The sequence below is a fragment of the Orbicella faveolata genome, unplaced genomic scaffold, assembly GCF_042242905.1.
Source record: "Orbicella faveolata isolate gen_17 unplaced genomic scaffold, um_ofav_v1 contig_1, whole genome shotgun sequence".
In the NCBI taxonomy this organism is placed as follows: Eukaryota; Metazoa; Cnidaria; class Anthozoa; order Scleractinia; family Merulinidae; genus Orbicella; species Orbicella faveolata.
Window position 1 is genome coordinate 28,976,267 of NW_028301536.1, and position 18,702 is coordinate 28,994,968.

General features: G+C 39.1%; 2 protein-coding genes across 2 annotated transcripts in view; both read right to left on the reverse strand.

Annotated features, from left to right (window-relative positions):
• LOC110053512 (uncharacterized) overlaps nucleotides 1-1,213 on the reverse strand; it is a 103,069-nt gene extending 101,856 nt beyond the window's left edge. The window contains exon 1 of the mRNA XM_089270923.1: nucleotides 1,127-1,213. The gene's annotated coding sequence lies outside the window, so the exon portion shown is untranslated. The remainder of the gene's footprint in view (nucleotides 1-1,126) is intronic.
• Nucleotides 1,214-2,013: 800 nt separating this feature from the next.
• LOC110049340 (uncharacterized) lies at nucleotides 2,014-13,087 on the reverse strand. Its single transcript, XM_089289634.1, has 12 exons — nucleotides 12,929-13,087; nucleotides 10,178-10,344; nucleotides 9,706-9,759; nucleotides 8,877-8,930; nucleotides 7,859-7,906; nucleotides 6,860-6,907; nucleotides 6,469-6,501; nucleotides 5,313-5,801; nucleotides 4,706-4,756; nucleotides 4,093-4,218; nucleotides 2,966-3,025; nucleotides 2,014-2,180 (listed from the first exon to the last, which is right to left on the reverse strand). Exons 1-12 carry the CDS (start codon nucleotides 12,949-12,951, stop codon nucleotides 2,014-2,016), a joined length of 1,320 nt encoding a protein of 439 aa, XP_089145760.1. The 5' UTR covers nucleotides 12,952-13,087.
• Nucleotides 13,088-18,702: the final 5,615 nt, after the last annotated feature.

The window sequence follows — 18,702 nt, forward strand, 5'->3', positions numbered from 1 at the left end:
TCTCTACTCCGTGACCACTCACTCGTAGAAATCGTTTACTTGTAATCCCGAATTGTCGATTTGCTTATACCACGCTAACTTCATTCACTGATCCTCAACGCGTTTGTGGGTATTCACTGGTTGTTTTCATTTACAGTGAAAAATTACATAAATGTGAGAAAAGAAGAAGATACTTTGAACTAAAACTGACAAACAAGGGTCTTACTTTCAGAGAGAAATAGTCATTTTGTTTTACCATCGCTCGTGCTCGAACTAAGTGTTATCGCTACCGTCGCTTACATCTAAGAGTGAACACGTGACGCCGAAACATGCTCTAATTGGGTGTCAAGAGTGGCCTGATCGGTCATCAAACATTTGAAGTTTAGCAGACCGTAACGCGAACTTTCGCGCCAAAAGTTCAGGTGAACATTTTCAGCGCGAAAGTTCGCGTTACGGTCTACTAAACTTCAAATGTTTGAAGACCGATCATACCACTTTTGACACCCAATTAGAACATGTTTCGGCGTCACGTGTTCACGCTTAGATGCAAGCGATGGTGTTAAACTAGCTCAGCAGTGTTTCATTGATGATGGCATTTCACTGACGCTCTGATTATTGATAGCAGTCGAGGCGTAGATTTATACTAAAACAACTAGATTATTCGCTTGAGTTTTCTATGCGTGATATTTGACTTGAGTTGTTGAACGTTCACGCGATTTAACAAATTGATGTCAGTTTTTCATGTGTCTGTCATGTTATTGATCATGAATTTCGTCATAACATTGTCAAAGTAGCTGTGGATCCACGAGGGGATGGCCGAGTGGATCCGCAGACTACTTTAGCAATGTTATGACGAAATTCATTGTCAATAACAGGACAGAAGCATTAAAAGCTGCCGTCAATTTGTTTTTTACGATAACAAATTGTCAAATTGTCCGCCCTCGCTCGCTGACGCATCTCATAAATTATAAATTCATGTGTCTTTCCGCTTATTGACAATAAAAATTAGCCAATGAGCGCGCGAGAATTTCTGCAATTATCGCAAAAAAAAATCTCGAGCTCATAATCTTATTGTTAAGTACATTGCTAAAACGGAAGATTGCAAAGAAAATGCTCAAATGCCCCGCCCGGGAAAAATGAAACTTACTTGCGTCTAATCCTTTTAATAAATCGATTAAAATTCCGGGCACTCCCCCTATTGCCGTGGGTGTCAAAAGATCTCCTTTGCACGACATAACCTATTACAGTAAAAAAAAAAGGGTTGGTCATAATAATAATGGTAACAATAGTAGAAAAGTTCTTATTGGTGCGATTAAGAATCTCAGCGTGCTAATAATGTGTGAGCGAATGTCACTTATATAATGACAACTTTAACATAATTCTGATCCCACTGCATTTCTCATACGTTAAAAGAAACTCATAGTGTAGTTTTCAATGAGCCATTTGCGAGTTCCTTGTGCCTCTGTTTCAAAACGAGTCTTCGCGCAAAACCTTTCATGCGAAAATGATTTGATTTGCATGAAAATGAACGTGTCGGCGGAACACATTTTCATATGAATGGTTTCGCACGATCGCCAAGAGTCGTTTTGACACAAAGGCAACTGAAAGGTAACTCGGAAATGGCCCAATGAGTGGCTGGGTAATCCAAGCTTTTAATTGGCTTTGTTTCACTTCAAGATATTATTGGCTGGTTTAAACAATATCATCCACCTGTCCACCAGTCAGAAGCTAGACCGTAATCGTAACTGGCCAATTGCAATTTGAAGATGCGCATTTACCTGAGCACTTGGGACGGGCTCTCTTCTTGTTATATTGTGTCGCCGTTTAAGTTATAATTACTTGGTAGCTGCGATTGTTTTGTTCTTGGTCTCATACATGACACTCACTCATTAGAAACCCACTCCGATGGTTTAAAACGAGACATATACTGTTTAAAAAATACACAAACTCCGAGAATCTCATTATTGTAGTATTTAGCCTGTATTTGGAAAAAAAGCAAGCATAAAAGTCAGCCCCATTCTTTACTAGAATATGTTAATTCATCTTGCCTTTGCGGTTAAGAACAACAACGTTGAAACCGCGGCGTCGAGGAGATTTTTCTCTTCCGTTCACTTTGATGTAGGCTCGAGCGCGTCCTGCTAGTATGCGACCATTCTTTCTGTCTTCGAAGCCTTCACTGCGAACAGTTACGTAGATATACTCTGAGGATAAGCAAATCGTAGAAATAAGTTTTTTTAACTGTTTACTATTTGATTTGAGAACATTTCTTAACTCTTCCTAATCTCACTGTTCCTTTGTCCTAGAAAAGCCAGGAGAAAATACTCGGAGACACTCGAAATAAAAATGGCATGAAAGTGAAGAATGACCATCGCAGTAAATTTTCCATTCTTCACTTTCATCTACAACCGCAGTTCAAATATGAATTATTTCATATATACTTCACAGCATTTCACTCCTCACGGGAAGATATGAACTCAATTAATTGACCTCGCTCCCAATGTGTGGCTTCACAGCTCAGTTGGTAGAGCACCACACCGGTATTCGCGGAGGTCCCGGGTTCGAATCCCGTTGAAGCCCTGATTTTTTCAGGCTTCTTCTTTCCAATTGCTTAAATTGGAAAATTTACCGCGATGATCATTCTTCACTTTTATCTACAACCGCAGTTCAAATATGAATTATTTCATATATACTTCACATAAGAATGGCACGTTAGGATAGAATAATAGAGATAGGTCAAGCTTTTCATAGACCCTTTTCGTAAATTTAAATTTTTTTTGCTTGCATTTAAATAAACTTTACTAACGTCGTTTGAGAATAAAAAATTCTTTTGAGTTAACAACTTGAAAACAATGTCTGTAAGGCTAATTTCAATACTAAAACAGGAATTTATAATTGGCAGTCATTAATGAGAAGGTCTACAGCACCGTCAACAGCCTTACAACATCCATTGAAATGAGATTTATCGCCAAGATAAAGCAAAACTTACTCCTATATCGTCTCCTTCTTCGTCGTCGTCGACGCCTTCGCCTTCGTCGTCTTCGTCGCTCTGGAAGTTTTTACAAAGAAGATAAAGACTAATGTAAATTTAGTGGGCGAAAATCCCCCGTTTGCATTCCCTTCCCAAAGTTTACATTACCTTGCACTGCCTTTTATTTGCGGCGAGACATCACTGCACTATTTGCAGCTCGAAAGTTATTGGTAATGTAAGAGGTTATCAACTGTTTCACTCTTATCGATGTTACCACTGCTGACCACTTGATTTCGTTGGGTCCACTAGATTCCAGCTCCCATGTTCAATTAAGCTTCCTCTTCCTATATCATTAATTTCTGAACAGCTTAAACATCTGCGGCTACTTTACGGGTTATCTGACGACTAACGCACCATCGTAAAAAGCTGGTTTTCTTCGTTCTACATCAAAAAAACCCCAGCATGCACCAAGAACTTACGGAGGAAGTTTATTTTGAGTTACACCAGGGAAGCCTAGATACCTCGCGTGCTCGAGCCGCCTGACTAAGGAACAGTTTTGTCCGATTGTGTGTCGCTTTGAGTCTATCAGTGCAGAAATGCAGCAAAATAAATTGCTTGATTCCATAGGGATGCCAGCTAATACAGTAGTTAATTGCCCTTAGTATTTGACCAAGACTGATCTTGAGCTGACAAACCAGGGGGGTACCCTGAGGGTACTCCCTAAAATTCCTTATACGGGAGGCTCCGACCGAAAGGGGTACCTTTTTACTTCGGGTATACAAAAGGGTAGGGATTTCACAAGATGAGGTAAATGAATGGGTAGGGAAATCTGGTATTTAGGTATGTAAAAGGGCCTTTAATTAAAATATTTCGAACAGACGCACCTTGTGGCTGTATCTGATAATGCTTGATGTTCTCCCGTAATATTGTTCATTAACCTCATTCCGAGCGTTTAAAAAAGGAATACAGTGTTCTTAAGTAGCTAGGTATGTGAACGGGGTACCTTTGTTCAATAAAAGATATGCAAAATGGTATACAAAGGGTAAGGAGTTGGACCTTGGGACGGAGTCTCTCCGTATAAAATTTTGTAGAGTACCACCACTCCCCTACCCCCGGACTGAAAAACTACTAATCTGTTTTCTTACGCCTTCGTCTTCTCCGTCTTCGACGTCTTTTTCTTCGCCTTCTTCGTCTTCTTCGCCTTCTTCGCTTCCGGTATTTTCTTCTTCGGTACCGTTTCCGGTATCTTCTACCGAATCGTCTTCGTCCGCCTTTATATTTGAAAGAAGCGAAAACAAGTCAGGGGAAGCGGTCTTTTTAAAGTTTACAGTCCGTAATAAAGTCGCTAGACACGATTTCAGCAAATTTAACCTGATTAAACCTCTTTGTATTGTATGTAAATAATTCGCTTATAGTCTGTTTCTTATTAGAGATATCCTTAATGCGATATAACAAAGTTATCTTATTGTATCTTATCTCATCTTATCTTTATTAAGGAGTATTACGCCAACAGTCCATGCTTTTGGAAGAATTTTTTTTTTTCAATTTTAGACCTTGCTGTTGCTGTTGTGTTGTTTTTGTTGTTGTTGATGCTACTGCTGTTGTTGCTGTTATATTTTGTTATACTGTAAAATTTCTTATTTCTGTTAACTTGATTTCCATTGTTAACCTATATTGGCAAAGCATTTAAAAATGGGTTGCCGACACGAATCATTGCTGAACCAATAACCACTCCAAAGGCTACTGATTATCACTCACGTCTTCCTCGTAAACGGCGGCCGCGACGCCGGCGGCGACGACTTGGCCTTCCTGCACAGAAAAAAAAAGTGATTTTTAAAAACACTTTCGCAATCACTATATACATAGCATTTTATGACATAATAGACGAGATATACAAAACTTTTCCGCCCCTTCGTGGCTACTCAAAATCATATGAATATTCCTATTCTGCTGGAATTCGAAAGAACATCCCAAATACTTTGAACAGTATTACCGACGTAACACCCGAGGGATGTATCACTTCCTTATTGGTTTCTGAGAGGTTAAACATGTTTGTGACATCAGTAAAGCGTCTTTTCCAAGTACGACGAAGAAAAGGCAAATCGCGACCCTCCCGTACCCTCGCCCCATCTTAGGGTGGAGCTCTAACCCAGTCCGTAGGTATTTGGCTCCACGTCGCCAAGAACTTTGTATTCTGTTCTATTCTTTCCTGGTTACACCTCGTTCTGGCACCGTTGGTGCCAAATACTACTAAAACCCCTCTTCACTCTCCGTCGACCCTCGCTTCCACCGGAGTGATGTGCCCATCTCTTTTAATAACAAAGGATTCACACAGAATATGTGATCTATTCAGCTCCAAACTTACTCCTGTATCCTCGACGCGATCTCAACCAGCGGCCACGATACCTTGGCTTGAACTTGTTACGTCGCCTCTTCACCGGAACTGACCGGCCTTTGTACTTTATACGATATCTAAAGTGAGATCGGATTTTTCGCCATCGCTTCCCCAAGAGAAGATAAAAACGCTTCCCACGTCGTTTAAGCGGTAGCCATCGGCGGCCAAAACGTATTCGCCAGGTCTTAGGCGATCTTCGCAGACGGTACAGCCTGCGTTTATATCTTATGTACCACCGGATACCCTGGCGAATCACTCTGCGCCAAATTCTTCTGTATTTAACATACCACCGACCACGAATGCGTCTGAGATAACACCACCTGTTGAGGACCTTAATCTGATACCTGCCCGTGCGACGGACTCGGATCAAGCGCTTGCGAAAACGGATACGCCACGTCCGCTTCCATCGGTGAACTCGGCGGTAGCGTTTTTTAAAATAGATCCGTCGAGGGCGCCATCCTGAGGAAGAAATCAAAATAGATCTTTTCATTAATTACTACTCTTAGTTATTCTTCGATCAGACGTTTCCAGGGTCTCCTAATGTTTATCATCAGCTCGAGTTCACAAGTTCACTTAGTTCTGCGACAGACTGCTCACGATGTATTCTACTGCCTGCATACGAGGTAGGTCTGTAGACGAGCCAAGTGACCCATCAAGACAGTGCTTATCCCGGTTTTAGTAGCACGAAGCGACTAGGAGCATTTCTACTCCGCCCTCCCTCCTCCCTCTCCCCCTGGATGGGATGCTGATCCATCGCTGGGTTACTCCCAGCATTAAAGGGCATTTGACACCCTTCTGCGCATGTGCGACAACTTGATTTCTTATCCGACGGAACAGTTTTCAAAGTTGATATTTGTGTGAAAAATCCTTCTCCATCGACATTGTGGGGGGTGTGAAAATAGTAATACCGATATTGAAGAACTGTTTAGTCATCCATGACAGATTTAAGCGGCATACTTTGTGTCTTGAGTTGAATACCGTCGAGAAATACGCCGTCCTCAAGAGGGGGTTTTCTAAGCGGCTAGAGACGAAAGCTTCTTTCACCCCGTAGCCGTCTTGTTTGGAAAGAAAAAAGAAAAAGGAAAAAAAACGAAAAAAATAGGAAGGGTTTTGACCTAATAATTACCTCGTAAACCACGCAAGCGCCTCCTACGTCGAGCTGTGAATGTAAATTTGAAAGACGTGAATAGAAAGTAACTAATCTAGCACCATTATCGTTACCGAGAGCTAATCCCAAACAGGCCCACCCGGCTGCATTCACGCCAAAATGCTATTTAGGCTAACCAATGTGCCATTCAACCGAGCTAACGGACGTGCTATTTAGGCTAAACGAAGCGCCATTCAGGCCAAGCTAACGGACCTGTAATTTAGGCCAACCGAAGCGCCATTTAGACGAGCTAACTGATGTACTATTTAGACGACCCGACTTGCTATCTAGACTACTTGAGCAGTGTTTTATTGACACATGACTCACAGAGGAGACTTCTGTGAAGCCGGTGTCAGACTTTGTTACTAACCTCGGAGGGTGAGACACACGTTGACTAAGTTCACGTGCCTTCGCCAATCTACAAGGAAGCAAGAACAGAGACTAAGTATCAGCATGAACAATATTTAACTTCTAGAGCCACAACAGTTGCAAAAACAGCATTACAGGTCATCGCCAAGGCCTGTTTTAAAGTCTGTTTTTGTTCAGTCTTTAGTGCAATAGAACCGTGTGTAAGTTCACGCTTATGCAACTTTAGGGAAGAAAAAATGTGCTACGTTTGTACGTCTGTGCTCAGTTTTCAAGTGTTAGGCCAGTTTTACTTTACGTTGTGATTGATTTATTGCTTGTGTCTAGAGCAAATGGCCTCCCAAATGTCTCTGACGGATAGTTTCGTCAAATTCGAAAATGGGCACAACACCTAACCTGAAAAACCTCCATATCTTTACACGGCAGCAATCAAGACGTCTTATCGTTTAGTGATTTTTGATCGTTTAACCAAGAACACTACATTACACGCGTTTTGAATGAACGCATGGAAGTCCCGGGATGGGGACTCCCATACAAAAAGGACCGGGGGGTGCTCGTCGGAAATTTTGAAAAGAACCCCCAAGAGAAACCAAGATCATGTTTTGTGGGCGTGGCTTGAAGTGTTTTTCACCCCTCGGGGGTACCAATTCTAATACAACACAGTACCTCCTGTCATTTCTTTCGGCTCAGTACCCTAAAAGGCACCGCAAAAGCTTCTGCCATGGACCTTTAGAGGCTGAACACCCTGAGAGCTACCAAAACCACTTTTTCAACCCCTAAAAGGTACGACAAGCATCCCCCGTCCTTTTTATATGAGAGTCCCCCCCCCCCCCCCCCCTCCCACCCAAACAATTCCAGAGCTCTTAATAGCGTTCTGTTTACAAACAGACAGGGTTATCCCCCGTGGTACCAATCCCTTTCAGTACCACCTCATTAACGTTTTCCTCGGGCTTTGTGCAATGATCACAGTGATCAAATGAAAACTTTGAATCTTATAACTCACGTTTGCCGAAGCAGATGTGGCTCAATCGGGGCTTTCTGCCACGAAGACCTGCAAGATAGATACAAAAGAGTCAGGATAAGGCATGGTCGATTGTCGGTTCGATTCATATCGATTGGAAGACCCCAGATCTTTATAACTAGTTGGGAAAACGTACGGAGTGTCGAAAGTAAGCAGGCAAATACTTTGGTTTTTGGTTCACTACGGTTTGAGATTGGCTGAGTAGTCTAATTGGTAAGTAATTGGTTTGGTTTTGGTTTTACGACACTCAATTGAAAACCACTCTATTCGCAAAAAAATCGTTAATTGTTTATTTGAAACCAAAAGATAGCACGAACGCCGAATTAAACGTTTAATAACGCTGAGGAGACTTATGTAATGTTACAGCCATTGTTCCGGATAGTTCTTCAAAGGGACGGCATGCAAACGTGTGGCATGCTTAGCGTGACCAAGCCCTCTATTCTTTCCTTCTCCAAACCTCTCCCAAATAAAACGAAATGAATAAAAAGATGCAAAAAGTAGGGATGCGTATAAGGAGAGTGAGAGGCATTTGAAAGAAGCAGGAGATTGGAAAATTGTCATATACGGTAGATACTACGCGAATCAGGTAAGGCTCATGAATTTTTTTGTTTTTAATTTGTTTTTGTTTGTTTGTTTTTTTTTTGTTCTTTTGTGTGTGTGTGTGTGTTTTGTTTTGTTTTTTTTGTAGCAATGCATATTTTTCATGCCCTTGGTCAAAAACTATGCTAAACACTGTCTTACTCACAGAGTTTCCCTCTATCATGTTTGTTTGGTATATACATGTAATTGATACATTCATGAATCACCCACTTATCTCGGTTTTTTTTTAGAAAACAAAAAGAAGTATACAAAATACATGTTTGCAAAATACAGTTCCTTTATAAACATGAAGTGATTTTATTTTATTTTATTTTCCAACAATATGTTGTTTAAATTTAATTACAATCAATTTTGCTTTTGTTCTTTCCAAAAAGCTCCTAGTCCCATGAATATCACTTACCAGTAATACGCAGGTTTCCATAGCGAGTTCTCACTGTAAATCGCTTATTGGGCGCTGAAACAACAAACACGGAATTTCAATCGTAAGAAATCTTAATCACATCACTGCCCAGGAAAAGGAACTAGTCTTGATCAGAGAAAAATGACCAGACTGCTGTGTGGTGACCAGACCAACCAAAACAGGCTCAGCGTTTTTGTTTGCTTGTTTGTTTTTGTTTTTTGTCTTGTTTTGTTTTGTATTGTTTCTTTGCTCTCATGTTATTTTCTACTGCAATACAGTGCAGGGCCGCCAAGGCAGCAGTACGGCACTCTCCTACATCCTGTTTTACATGGTTTTACTTTAAAATAAAATGGTTGTAACTTTTTTTTCGACGATACTACCAGGAAAAGATAGATTCCGTTATATCGCATACCCGTGGTATGTGTTTCAATATATCTCATTCAGCTCTCAATTAAAACAGTTTTGTATAATTGCAGAAGGGGTTTGTTTCGTGTTGTTTCCGCTTCTGTGCTCGTGTGATGGAGTTTGGTTTTCATTGCAAGGAGGGAGGTGAATATGATGCAAGTAAAATATCGTAAAACCAAAATAGTTCACCCCAATTTTCGACTGAATGCTCAGAAAATTTTATAAGTTATTGCCACCTGATGACACGTTACCAAGACTTCTCTGAAGGATTTCCTTACAAAGAGAGCAATCGACACCACAGACCGGTTGTGATATGATTATTATTAACCTGCACTGACACGGAAACTAAAGTCATGTGGAACAATATCTCATGACTGTTTTGAGAGGGATCCACATATAATGGCAACATTGTACAACAACATACCTGCGTCTGCGCTGGTAGCATTCGTCACTCCGTGAAAGCTGCGCTCCACTGGATCTAAGAATAACAATTTTTAGTCGAGAGTTAACTATTTCGGGGGTACCTTTCTAAATGTGGGTTAGGGTGTCGCCTGCTTCACAAAGCCTTTTCCTCATTTCCGACCTAAATATACTATTTTCTACACTTTTATTCAGGCCTGAACGTTTCTCAAACACTGTATTTCAAACCAAAGGCGGTATGGGCTCGTGCTTAATCAAATATCAGTGACCTCTTTGCATGTTTTCATTTGCCCAATAACTTATTTGCATGTTTTCATTTGTCCAATAAAATCAAGAGTGGTCAATACAGATTACGGGACAATATAAATAAACTATGCCACTAAATTCATTCTTATTGGCAAAATTTTACCCTATTTCAATCAGAAAACGTAAATGTTATAACTCGATTTCCCACTGAAACGACTCGCTCAACTTACTTTTACTTTCTTTTGGTAAGTGTTCTTGCTTTGTCCCATGTTGTTTGATGATCTCTTTTAGTAATGTCCTTTTAACACGAACCGATTGTTGACTTTTAAAGTCGGAATCTTCCTCATCGGAAGAATGTGATGAGCGAATATCGCTCGTAACAATGGCCACTCCATACCTGAAACAATCAAATTGATCTTAGGAGCTAGTACAATATGTTAACATTTTAAGGGAAAAAATCATTAACAAATACAGCTGAGGAAATTGCTGCATTGGACTGAGAATAAAAATCTCAATTTTGTGCAAATTTTCCCTGGCTCGCACTTGGCGAGCAGAATTTAGTCATTCCATATCGTTGCTTTACAGCGCTGGGTTAAGAACTAATGTAAGGTAAATTAAAGTCCTCGTCAGGCCAGTGGCCTATGTAGCCGGAGTGTATCCAAGGTTCTGTATTCTGAGTAGTTTTCCTTCCCCTGGATGCTAGTCCATCGCAGGGTTACCACCAGCATTAAATTCGCCGGTTTCCATTTGAAGACCGTACCTGGGTGGAGAGAGGCACCGTGAGAATTAAGTGTCTTGTCTAAGAACACAACACACTGACCCCGGCCAGCGCTCGAACCCGGACTACTCGATCCGGAGACGAGCGCGCTAACCATGAGGTTACCGTGTCTCGACTATGAACTAATGTACCATAATGTATAACAAAGGAGTGGCGTATGGTCGCCAAGATCGCTGACAAAAAGAGTTCAGCGACCGTTGTAATGGCATGGAAACGACTGCTCGCCGAATGCAGCGATTGCTGTCGAGATTGACTTCAGTTCTATCGGACTGTAACGATCATATGGAAACCACTTTCCGGAGATTGTGGTGATCGTTACGAAGATAAATGTATACCAGACTGTTTGATCCAGGTCCCCTAGGAAATTTTTTATTTTGTAGCGATCATTTGGAAACTGGTAGGCGTAAGGATCGCCCAACTTTTTCTGAAGATCGTAACGATTCGTGGGAGGGGGTACATCATGGACACCAGCCTTTGATAACCTTTTGTTTGATTTATAGAACAAGTCAGCTTCATTTCAACACAATGACTTTGACGGAGATTTTCAACAAAATCGTTGCGTGATAAAATGGTAAATGAATTTCAATCCTCAGTCAAGTGGATAATTTACGGATTGTCCGGCCAAGGTTATATAAAATCTTAACACCAGTTTACTTGTTTACTTTTTTAATATGCTACCTGCCAGTAGCTTTAGGACCCTTTAGTGATAACAGCCATCAATTGTTCCTTAGTTTTCTTTCAGAAATCGGCGCACGGTATTTTTTTCCACCCTTGAGATTGTTGATTCTGGTAATTTACCGGACCAAATGTGATAAGGCTCTTTATTCTCAATTCCTGCATTATTGCATTTGTATTGATATTTTGAAGGGAAAATAACTTTTGATCACGCTAAGATGACTTTGGTTCTGTGTTGAAGTTTTTGTTTCTATAGCTGGTACGTAGAAATAACCTGCAGACCACGAAAATAAATCCACTGGACGTGTATCAACTGCATATCACGCTAACACGCCGTCCAATAGAATCATAGCATGTGTCTAAAAACATCTTACCCGAACTTAAAACAACTGGAATCGATGCAGTAATATTACTCTCGCCACTTGTTAGGGTTTGATATCGGGTTTCCAGCATTACTCGTTGAGCAAAAATACGTAATCGATATCTTGCAGATAATATCATGTACATGAGCTGACCGTTATGTTCTCATTAATAAAGCAACGAATGGTAAAGCAAACTTGTACTACATTTCAGTAACTATAAACTCTGTGGAGTACTTCTGATTCTCGCTGAATATTTACTTAAATCACCCTCCTTTAGATAACTAATAACTATCTGCTTTTAAACACAAGTGAAAAACTTCTGATGGTTTTTGTGCGTTTTATCTACTGTGAACTCCAGACATTATGCGATACCTACCATGTCTTCGAGGAAACCTTGCGAAAAAAAACCGTTTGAATTAACAACAATTTCAGATGCATATAATGCATTCACAGAATGTATTCTTTGGTGTGAATATCTAACACAAAGGCCTCTATACGAGTCAGCAAGAATTTCATAAAAAAAAAACTGAAGAATACTATCATATTTTCAAATATCGTTTTGGTCAGAAATAGGCTACGCTATCGTCTGAATTGCCTTCGAGATATAATCCGTGGTATCAGGACATACTTTCCTTCTAGTTTTAGCAAAAGCAGTCCCGGTTTTTTTATATACCTTTCAGCATTTTGTGTTCGATGCAGGGATAACTACATAAGGAAGGCAATTGACTTTAAGTGCCTCGAGATATCTCAGTGCAAGAACGAAAAATTTCATTTTCGTCATAAATGATTAAAATTTGGCTTTAACCCTAGAGATGAAAATCAATTTGTTTCATACCTGAATTACAAAGCTTTAAGGCCACAAGTAACTGGAAACCATAACCTTCGATTCTGCTTAGTATATATCAAATATTTGTATATCGTTGGATTTTTTTGTTAGCTTTTCTTATCTGATAATAAAGAATACTACTTTAACTAAACACAGAAAGGTTGTTTTCGAGATGAAGTTAGAACGCAGTTAATAAAACTCGAACTTACAAGACTTGCATCGCACAGTGTAGTGACTAAACGTAATACTATGGAAGAGCTTCGAAAAGATCACAAGCAAATAAAGCTGTTAAGATAAATGATAGCAAAATACTAAGAATTATCAAATCATTTGTACTTACAGGAGTAGAAAGAAGACCCTCATGCCGGGGTCGCCCGAATTAAGGACGATCCTTACCCATAAGGGAATTCCAGACAAAAGACCAAGATTCTTGTCTCGCGAGATTAATACGTTCAGACATTCCTATGCATTTATTCATCACTTGATTTTGCTCTTTGTTTATGATATTAAATCCAAACTTGGGCAGGTACAAGGCAAACTTCTTGTCTAAAACCCGTTAAATTTACCAAACTCGATCCTAAACATACGAGTCATAAGACTAGAAACCTTTGATGTGTTGTGTTTTTGTCAACGCACGTCGCTTCAGTTTTGTCAGCAATTCCATCATTACAGTTGAGATTTAGTAAGTACGGTAAGTTAAAATAGCTCTCACGGTTTTTAGTGGAGTATAATAAAATGATATAATACCTGCTTCACATTGACAGTAACCTTATTAATTGATGGAACAATGGTAAATTCATGGCAAAACGTCAAATAATATCTTTAACACGAACAGAGCGTAAACGTCATTTTAAACTTTGTTCACAGGAATTACTTACTTGTTACGAAAAGCAAGCCGTTAGTTGCAGAGGAAAAGCCATCTTTTATAATAAAATATAAAATAAGATGTTTGTTTTATTTCCTATGGAGCATATAGAAAAGGCAATTTCTTTTTAATTTAGTTTAAAGAAAAATATTTGTATATATACTTGGCAAACTTGATACCTGTCAAGACAACATTTGAGACAAAGGCGATGATTTTAACGAAACAAAATCTCAGAGAGGAGAGGTTACCAAACTGATATAAATTTCTCATCTCTTTCTAAGTTCTACTTAGAAAATACTGGAAGACGGCCAGAACTCCAAAAAAATTTTTAAAAAATCTACAGCCACTTGCTGTGCGAGAACAAAACGGTTACACTAACAACATGTGTCCCTTCAATGCCACTTTTTTTCCCTTTTTTTTTCTATCGCCAACAACAAAGTTACGCCACAACGCAGTAAACCACTTGGAACTGTAAAGGAACAATTGCTGAGCTAGTAAATTTTAATTGCCATTTTTGTCAGCCGGGTTGGAGCTTAATTACAAAACGTGTATCAGTTGTTTCGTCTTTAAAACACGAAAAACAAAACGAACTTTTCACACACTAGGACACTGGGATATTGATTTTTGAATCGTCGAAAGCCAACAGCCCCGAGTCCCTTCAAGATAATCTCTAACCATCTGATCCTGTTTTAAAGTGGCAACTTGTTTCCAATTTTAGAGCTTTCCTGAAACTTCTTTGGTTTGAGTTATCAGTTAAAAACATATTATTAACTAACATAACACATCATCTTTATACTCAGCTTTTTTAATATATCAAATATCAGCTATTAGTTAACTTTCAAAGAATTTTACAACTCCGAAGGATTTTGTAAAAGTTCTATCATTCTAACGCAGTTGTTCTTGATGTCCTTTGCGTTGTAATGGTGACCTTTATTTCACCCATACCCTTCAACGGGGAGCTTGCAAATTTACTTATCACGGCCATTCTAGTTATAAAAGATATAGAATAGATTATTCGCCAGGTTTTCACGTATGGCGATAGCCACTAAAGCCCACATTTTGTACTATACACAGGGAATAATATTGTTCCTTTCGAAAACGACTTCTTATTTCACTCAGTGGTAGATTATACCACTGATTACTAGATTGTACCACCTGCTTTGCTTCCCCCCTCAAGAGAATGAAGTAAAAAAGTCTGCATCTACAAGATATTTCAAATAAAAATCACGATCGCCTTTTGAAGGCAAGAATCTTACATTATTCTTGTTTTTATAAAGCATTCTGTAATATTTCACAAGTGCCCTTCATCCTCTGTAGTTTTCGTCTTATTTTATATCTCTCCATGCATGGGGGTTATAATAATAATAATTGTTATTATGAATTTGTTGTGCGCAAAGGGGTTAAGTTACGACCGTTGACCATTGACGGGTGTTCTCAGCGGGATATGACTAAACTTGAAAAAAGCTAACGGGTAGGTCGTGACAATCTTATAATACAAGCAGGCTTTACAAGGAAAACATAAAAAGGATTTTAATCCACCGGATTTTGTTTGTTTAAAGACTGCTACACGAGAAACAAGTAACTCTAGGGTAGATACCGATAAAACAACGATTGATCAAACACATCTTCATTGTCTGTGCCACCCACTGTGCCTGTCTCACTGAACATTTTTACGAGCCATAAATTCGCCATTCATACTACCCCACTCCATTAACCCGTGGGCTTCATTGTCTGTACCAACCGCTGTGCCTGTCTCACTGAACCTTTTTTACGTACCATAAATTCACCATTCATACTACCCCACTCCATTAACCCCTGGGCTTTATGAGCTAATCTCCTCTTAACCCCATTTAAACAAGGCTCCTCTCCAGTGAGTAATCATGCCCGTTTAGCAGCTTAGTAAACTCTGTGATTCGTCTGGAAATGCTTGGATTAAAATATTGTTATGAAACTACTGACCGTCAAGTGCTGAAACCAGAATGACCTCGGCTGGATCGCGTCGTGAGAAGACTAATACTACAGACCATAAGGCCAGTGAATAAAGGAAGATCCATGCAGGAAAACCTTTGGAAGAAATCTAGAGAAACAGACAAGGGAAAGCGCTTCTCAAAACGTAACGGAAAGGTTTCTTAGGCAAGGATCTTGCCTCAAGTCCTAAAGGGGTAAACACAGAGGTACGTTTTGGTTTAACCTTTTGCTCTGGAAATTAGCTTCCACAATTTTAAGCTTCTCTATGTACCCTACCCCTAAGTCTCATTTGCAAGTGAATATATGAAAGATCATATACTTGAACTGCGGAGAAAGATATAAAGTCATGATTGACCATCGCAGTTATTCACACAGCTTAAGCAGTTGTGAAAATTAAGCGTGAAAATAATTCGATAACAGTGCAGTGCTCTATCAACTGAGCTATCAAGCCAACTGGGAGCTGGTCACGTTGTAAGCTCGTAATATACCCGTAGATGGTGAAGAATACAAGTGAATATTTGAAAGATCGTATATTTGAACTGCGGAGAAAGGTCAAAAGAGTCATTCACTTGCATTTCTCACCATCTACGGGTATATTACGAACTCACAACGTGATCACCAGCTCCCGATTTGCTTGGTGGCTCAGTTAGTAGAGCACTGCACCGGTATCGAATTGGTTATGGGTTTAAATTGTTTTGAGGCTTCAATTTCACAACTGCTTTTAAAAGTTGTGTATATAACTGCGATGATCATTCAGGACTTTAAGTCTCGTTTGTTATGAAACTGTCAGAAGGTAAACATTTCTAGTATTTCTCTTGAAATAAAATCATTGCAGCTCTTTCTGTGTTCTATAATTCAATTAACTTCTCTATAAAAAGGCCTTTCAAGTCCATCCACAGCCGCCGAAGCGAGTGACTATGTCATTTTTTCAAAAACAAAAAATTAAACAAACGGGAACAAGCACTTGATCAAATCGAACCATGGAGATCTCCAAGAGTATTAGCTGGAGAACAGCATCAAGACTTTTCCTAACTTTTTTCAGGGTTCCAAATTAAACTGGACTTAGAGACGCATTCGTCATTGAGGCCGATTCAAAAGAAACCCTCACTTCCGTTTAGAAAATGAACTAAAGATGATGAACTTACCTTCATCGATCGTGACATGCCATTAGGGACAGCGCGTCTCCCAACCCCAAAATGCATCGGGAACGAAAGAATATCGGGATCGAAATGTATTGTGGGCCAAAATATAATCAGATAGTGGGAGCCTGGTCTCTAACACTTGAAACGCCTGGTTGATTTCAGCTTTAAAACGCAGTTAGCGACCACCAGCCCACGTTTTGTCGAAATATTTCTGAAAGGAAACACAAATTATCCCTCGAACGTCTCAGTCAGAGAAATTTTTGCTCATCAGATCGGTTGTGCACCACGGTATTTATTATCTTGCAATTCATTGACCTATTTGTTACTAGTAAACGAACCTTAGCTTGTGTTGTGTATGTAGAAATTATATGTAGTTTCTTTAATTTGATTAAGTAATGATCCAGATAAGAACTGTAGCATTTTCTATTATTCTGTGGCAATACGCTTTCCCCACATCAAAACGGTTGTGTTTTCATACGTAGAATGAATCAACCGATGGAAAGAAGGTTTATGAAATAAAATGTATTTTAACTCTATTTTGAAAGGTAGTTTCCTTTGTGTTAAAACATTCAACCAATCACAACAGTCGTAAACAAAGACAATAAAAGCTTCCAATTTTCCAATGTTCCCCATGTAGGATTACTGTGGTATTTAGACTCAGAACAGGTTTTGTTGAAAGGAAGATAGTTGATCAGTTACGCATTAATGTATAAACAGCTATCTGAAGTTTTGGTAGAGTTTATTGATTGAGCCAATCAGAAGTATGGTACAACAATAGCAAAATTGCACAAAAGTTAGCACCTTTTTGCATTCCTTGCCGCGTGGTGCTATCCTTCTTATACGGACCGATACTTAACAATAATCATAACGGCTTGTCGTGTATTTAATGCAGTAATACAGAATTTCATACCGTAATCCCATTATAATTCCACACACATACCAACATTGAAAGCCTGAAAATATATAATATAATATATAATAATATTTATCTGTTTTTTTTGTTTCTGCATGTAATGTTTGTTTCAGATTTGTTGCTTAAAAGCAGTAAAAACTCTAGAACAATATGAAATAACTATATGACAATATTGAAATGACAGTAGATGTCAGACATGTACTCAGAGTCCAATTTTCCTTAGAATGTTACTCGAGCCATGTATGGCAAAAAAATATTAAATTAATAGTAAACTTGTTGCAAAATCAATATAGTTCGCACTGTGCCGTTCAGTACTTACATGTACATGTACATACATATATCTGTGGTGGGGATCAAGTTGATAAAAATCCTACGGAAATGAGCTGATTGATCAAATATTTATGCAAAGCACGATGCCCAGTATTGTGATAGCTCACTGAAATTAAATGTGTGAAACGCAAGACTAGTTTCACCTCATGCCAATAATGATTTCACATGTTTATCCCTGTTCTATTTTACAGAACATCAAAAACATGGTCTAATATTATTATTAATACAAGCTGCTGGAATAGTCTTGAATGACTGCTCTGTCCTTTTTTTGCTAATAAGAAAACGATTTCAGTTGAAAGAGACCTGGCATGTTCCATATGGGTCGTCCAGAAACAGTTAGAATCAGCTTTTAAAATTTCACTAGTCTGACCTGTAATGATTTCATATATTTTCTAGTGTGAAAATGTTTCCTGCACTAAATGCTCTAAATAATGACATCATCTTCTCTACTTAGCACAGCATCAAACAAACAATTTTGCCAAGGGACCTGCAGATCCAGGTTTTCATTATCCCTGGTGATCTTTTTCATTTTGATCAAAGTAAATTATGATGATGTTCTTCACAATGAGGAAGCTAAAGACCTGTGGATAACATAAGCCAATATCATAAGCCAATATGGCAGTAGCCTGCTAGAAGGCTAGTGTCAGGTTGCACAGTTATCTCTAGCTGTTCAAATCGTCATGAAAACATGTACAGCCTGCTACTGATCATATCACAAGGGCCATTTTAGAGATGAAAACTTAGGTCAAAAGGTTTCTAAAAGCACTCTTCTATCTTTGTACTACACTAACCACATGTCTTGCATTTTTCATGGGGCAGTGCATTTGGTTCATGTTAGAAGGAGTATTCCTTTCCAACATTGTTGTCTTTCTGTTGTTAAAGGATTTTGTGTTTGC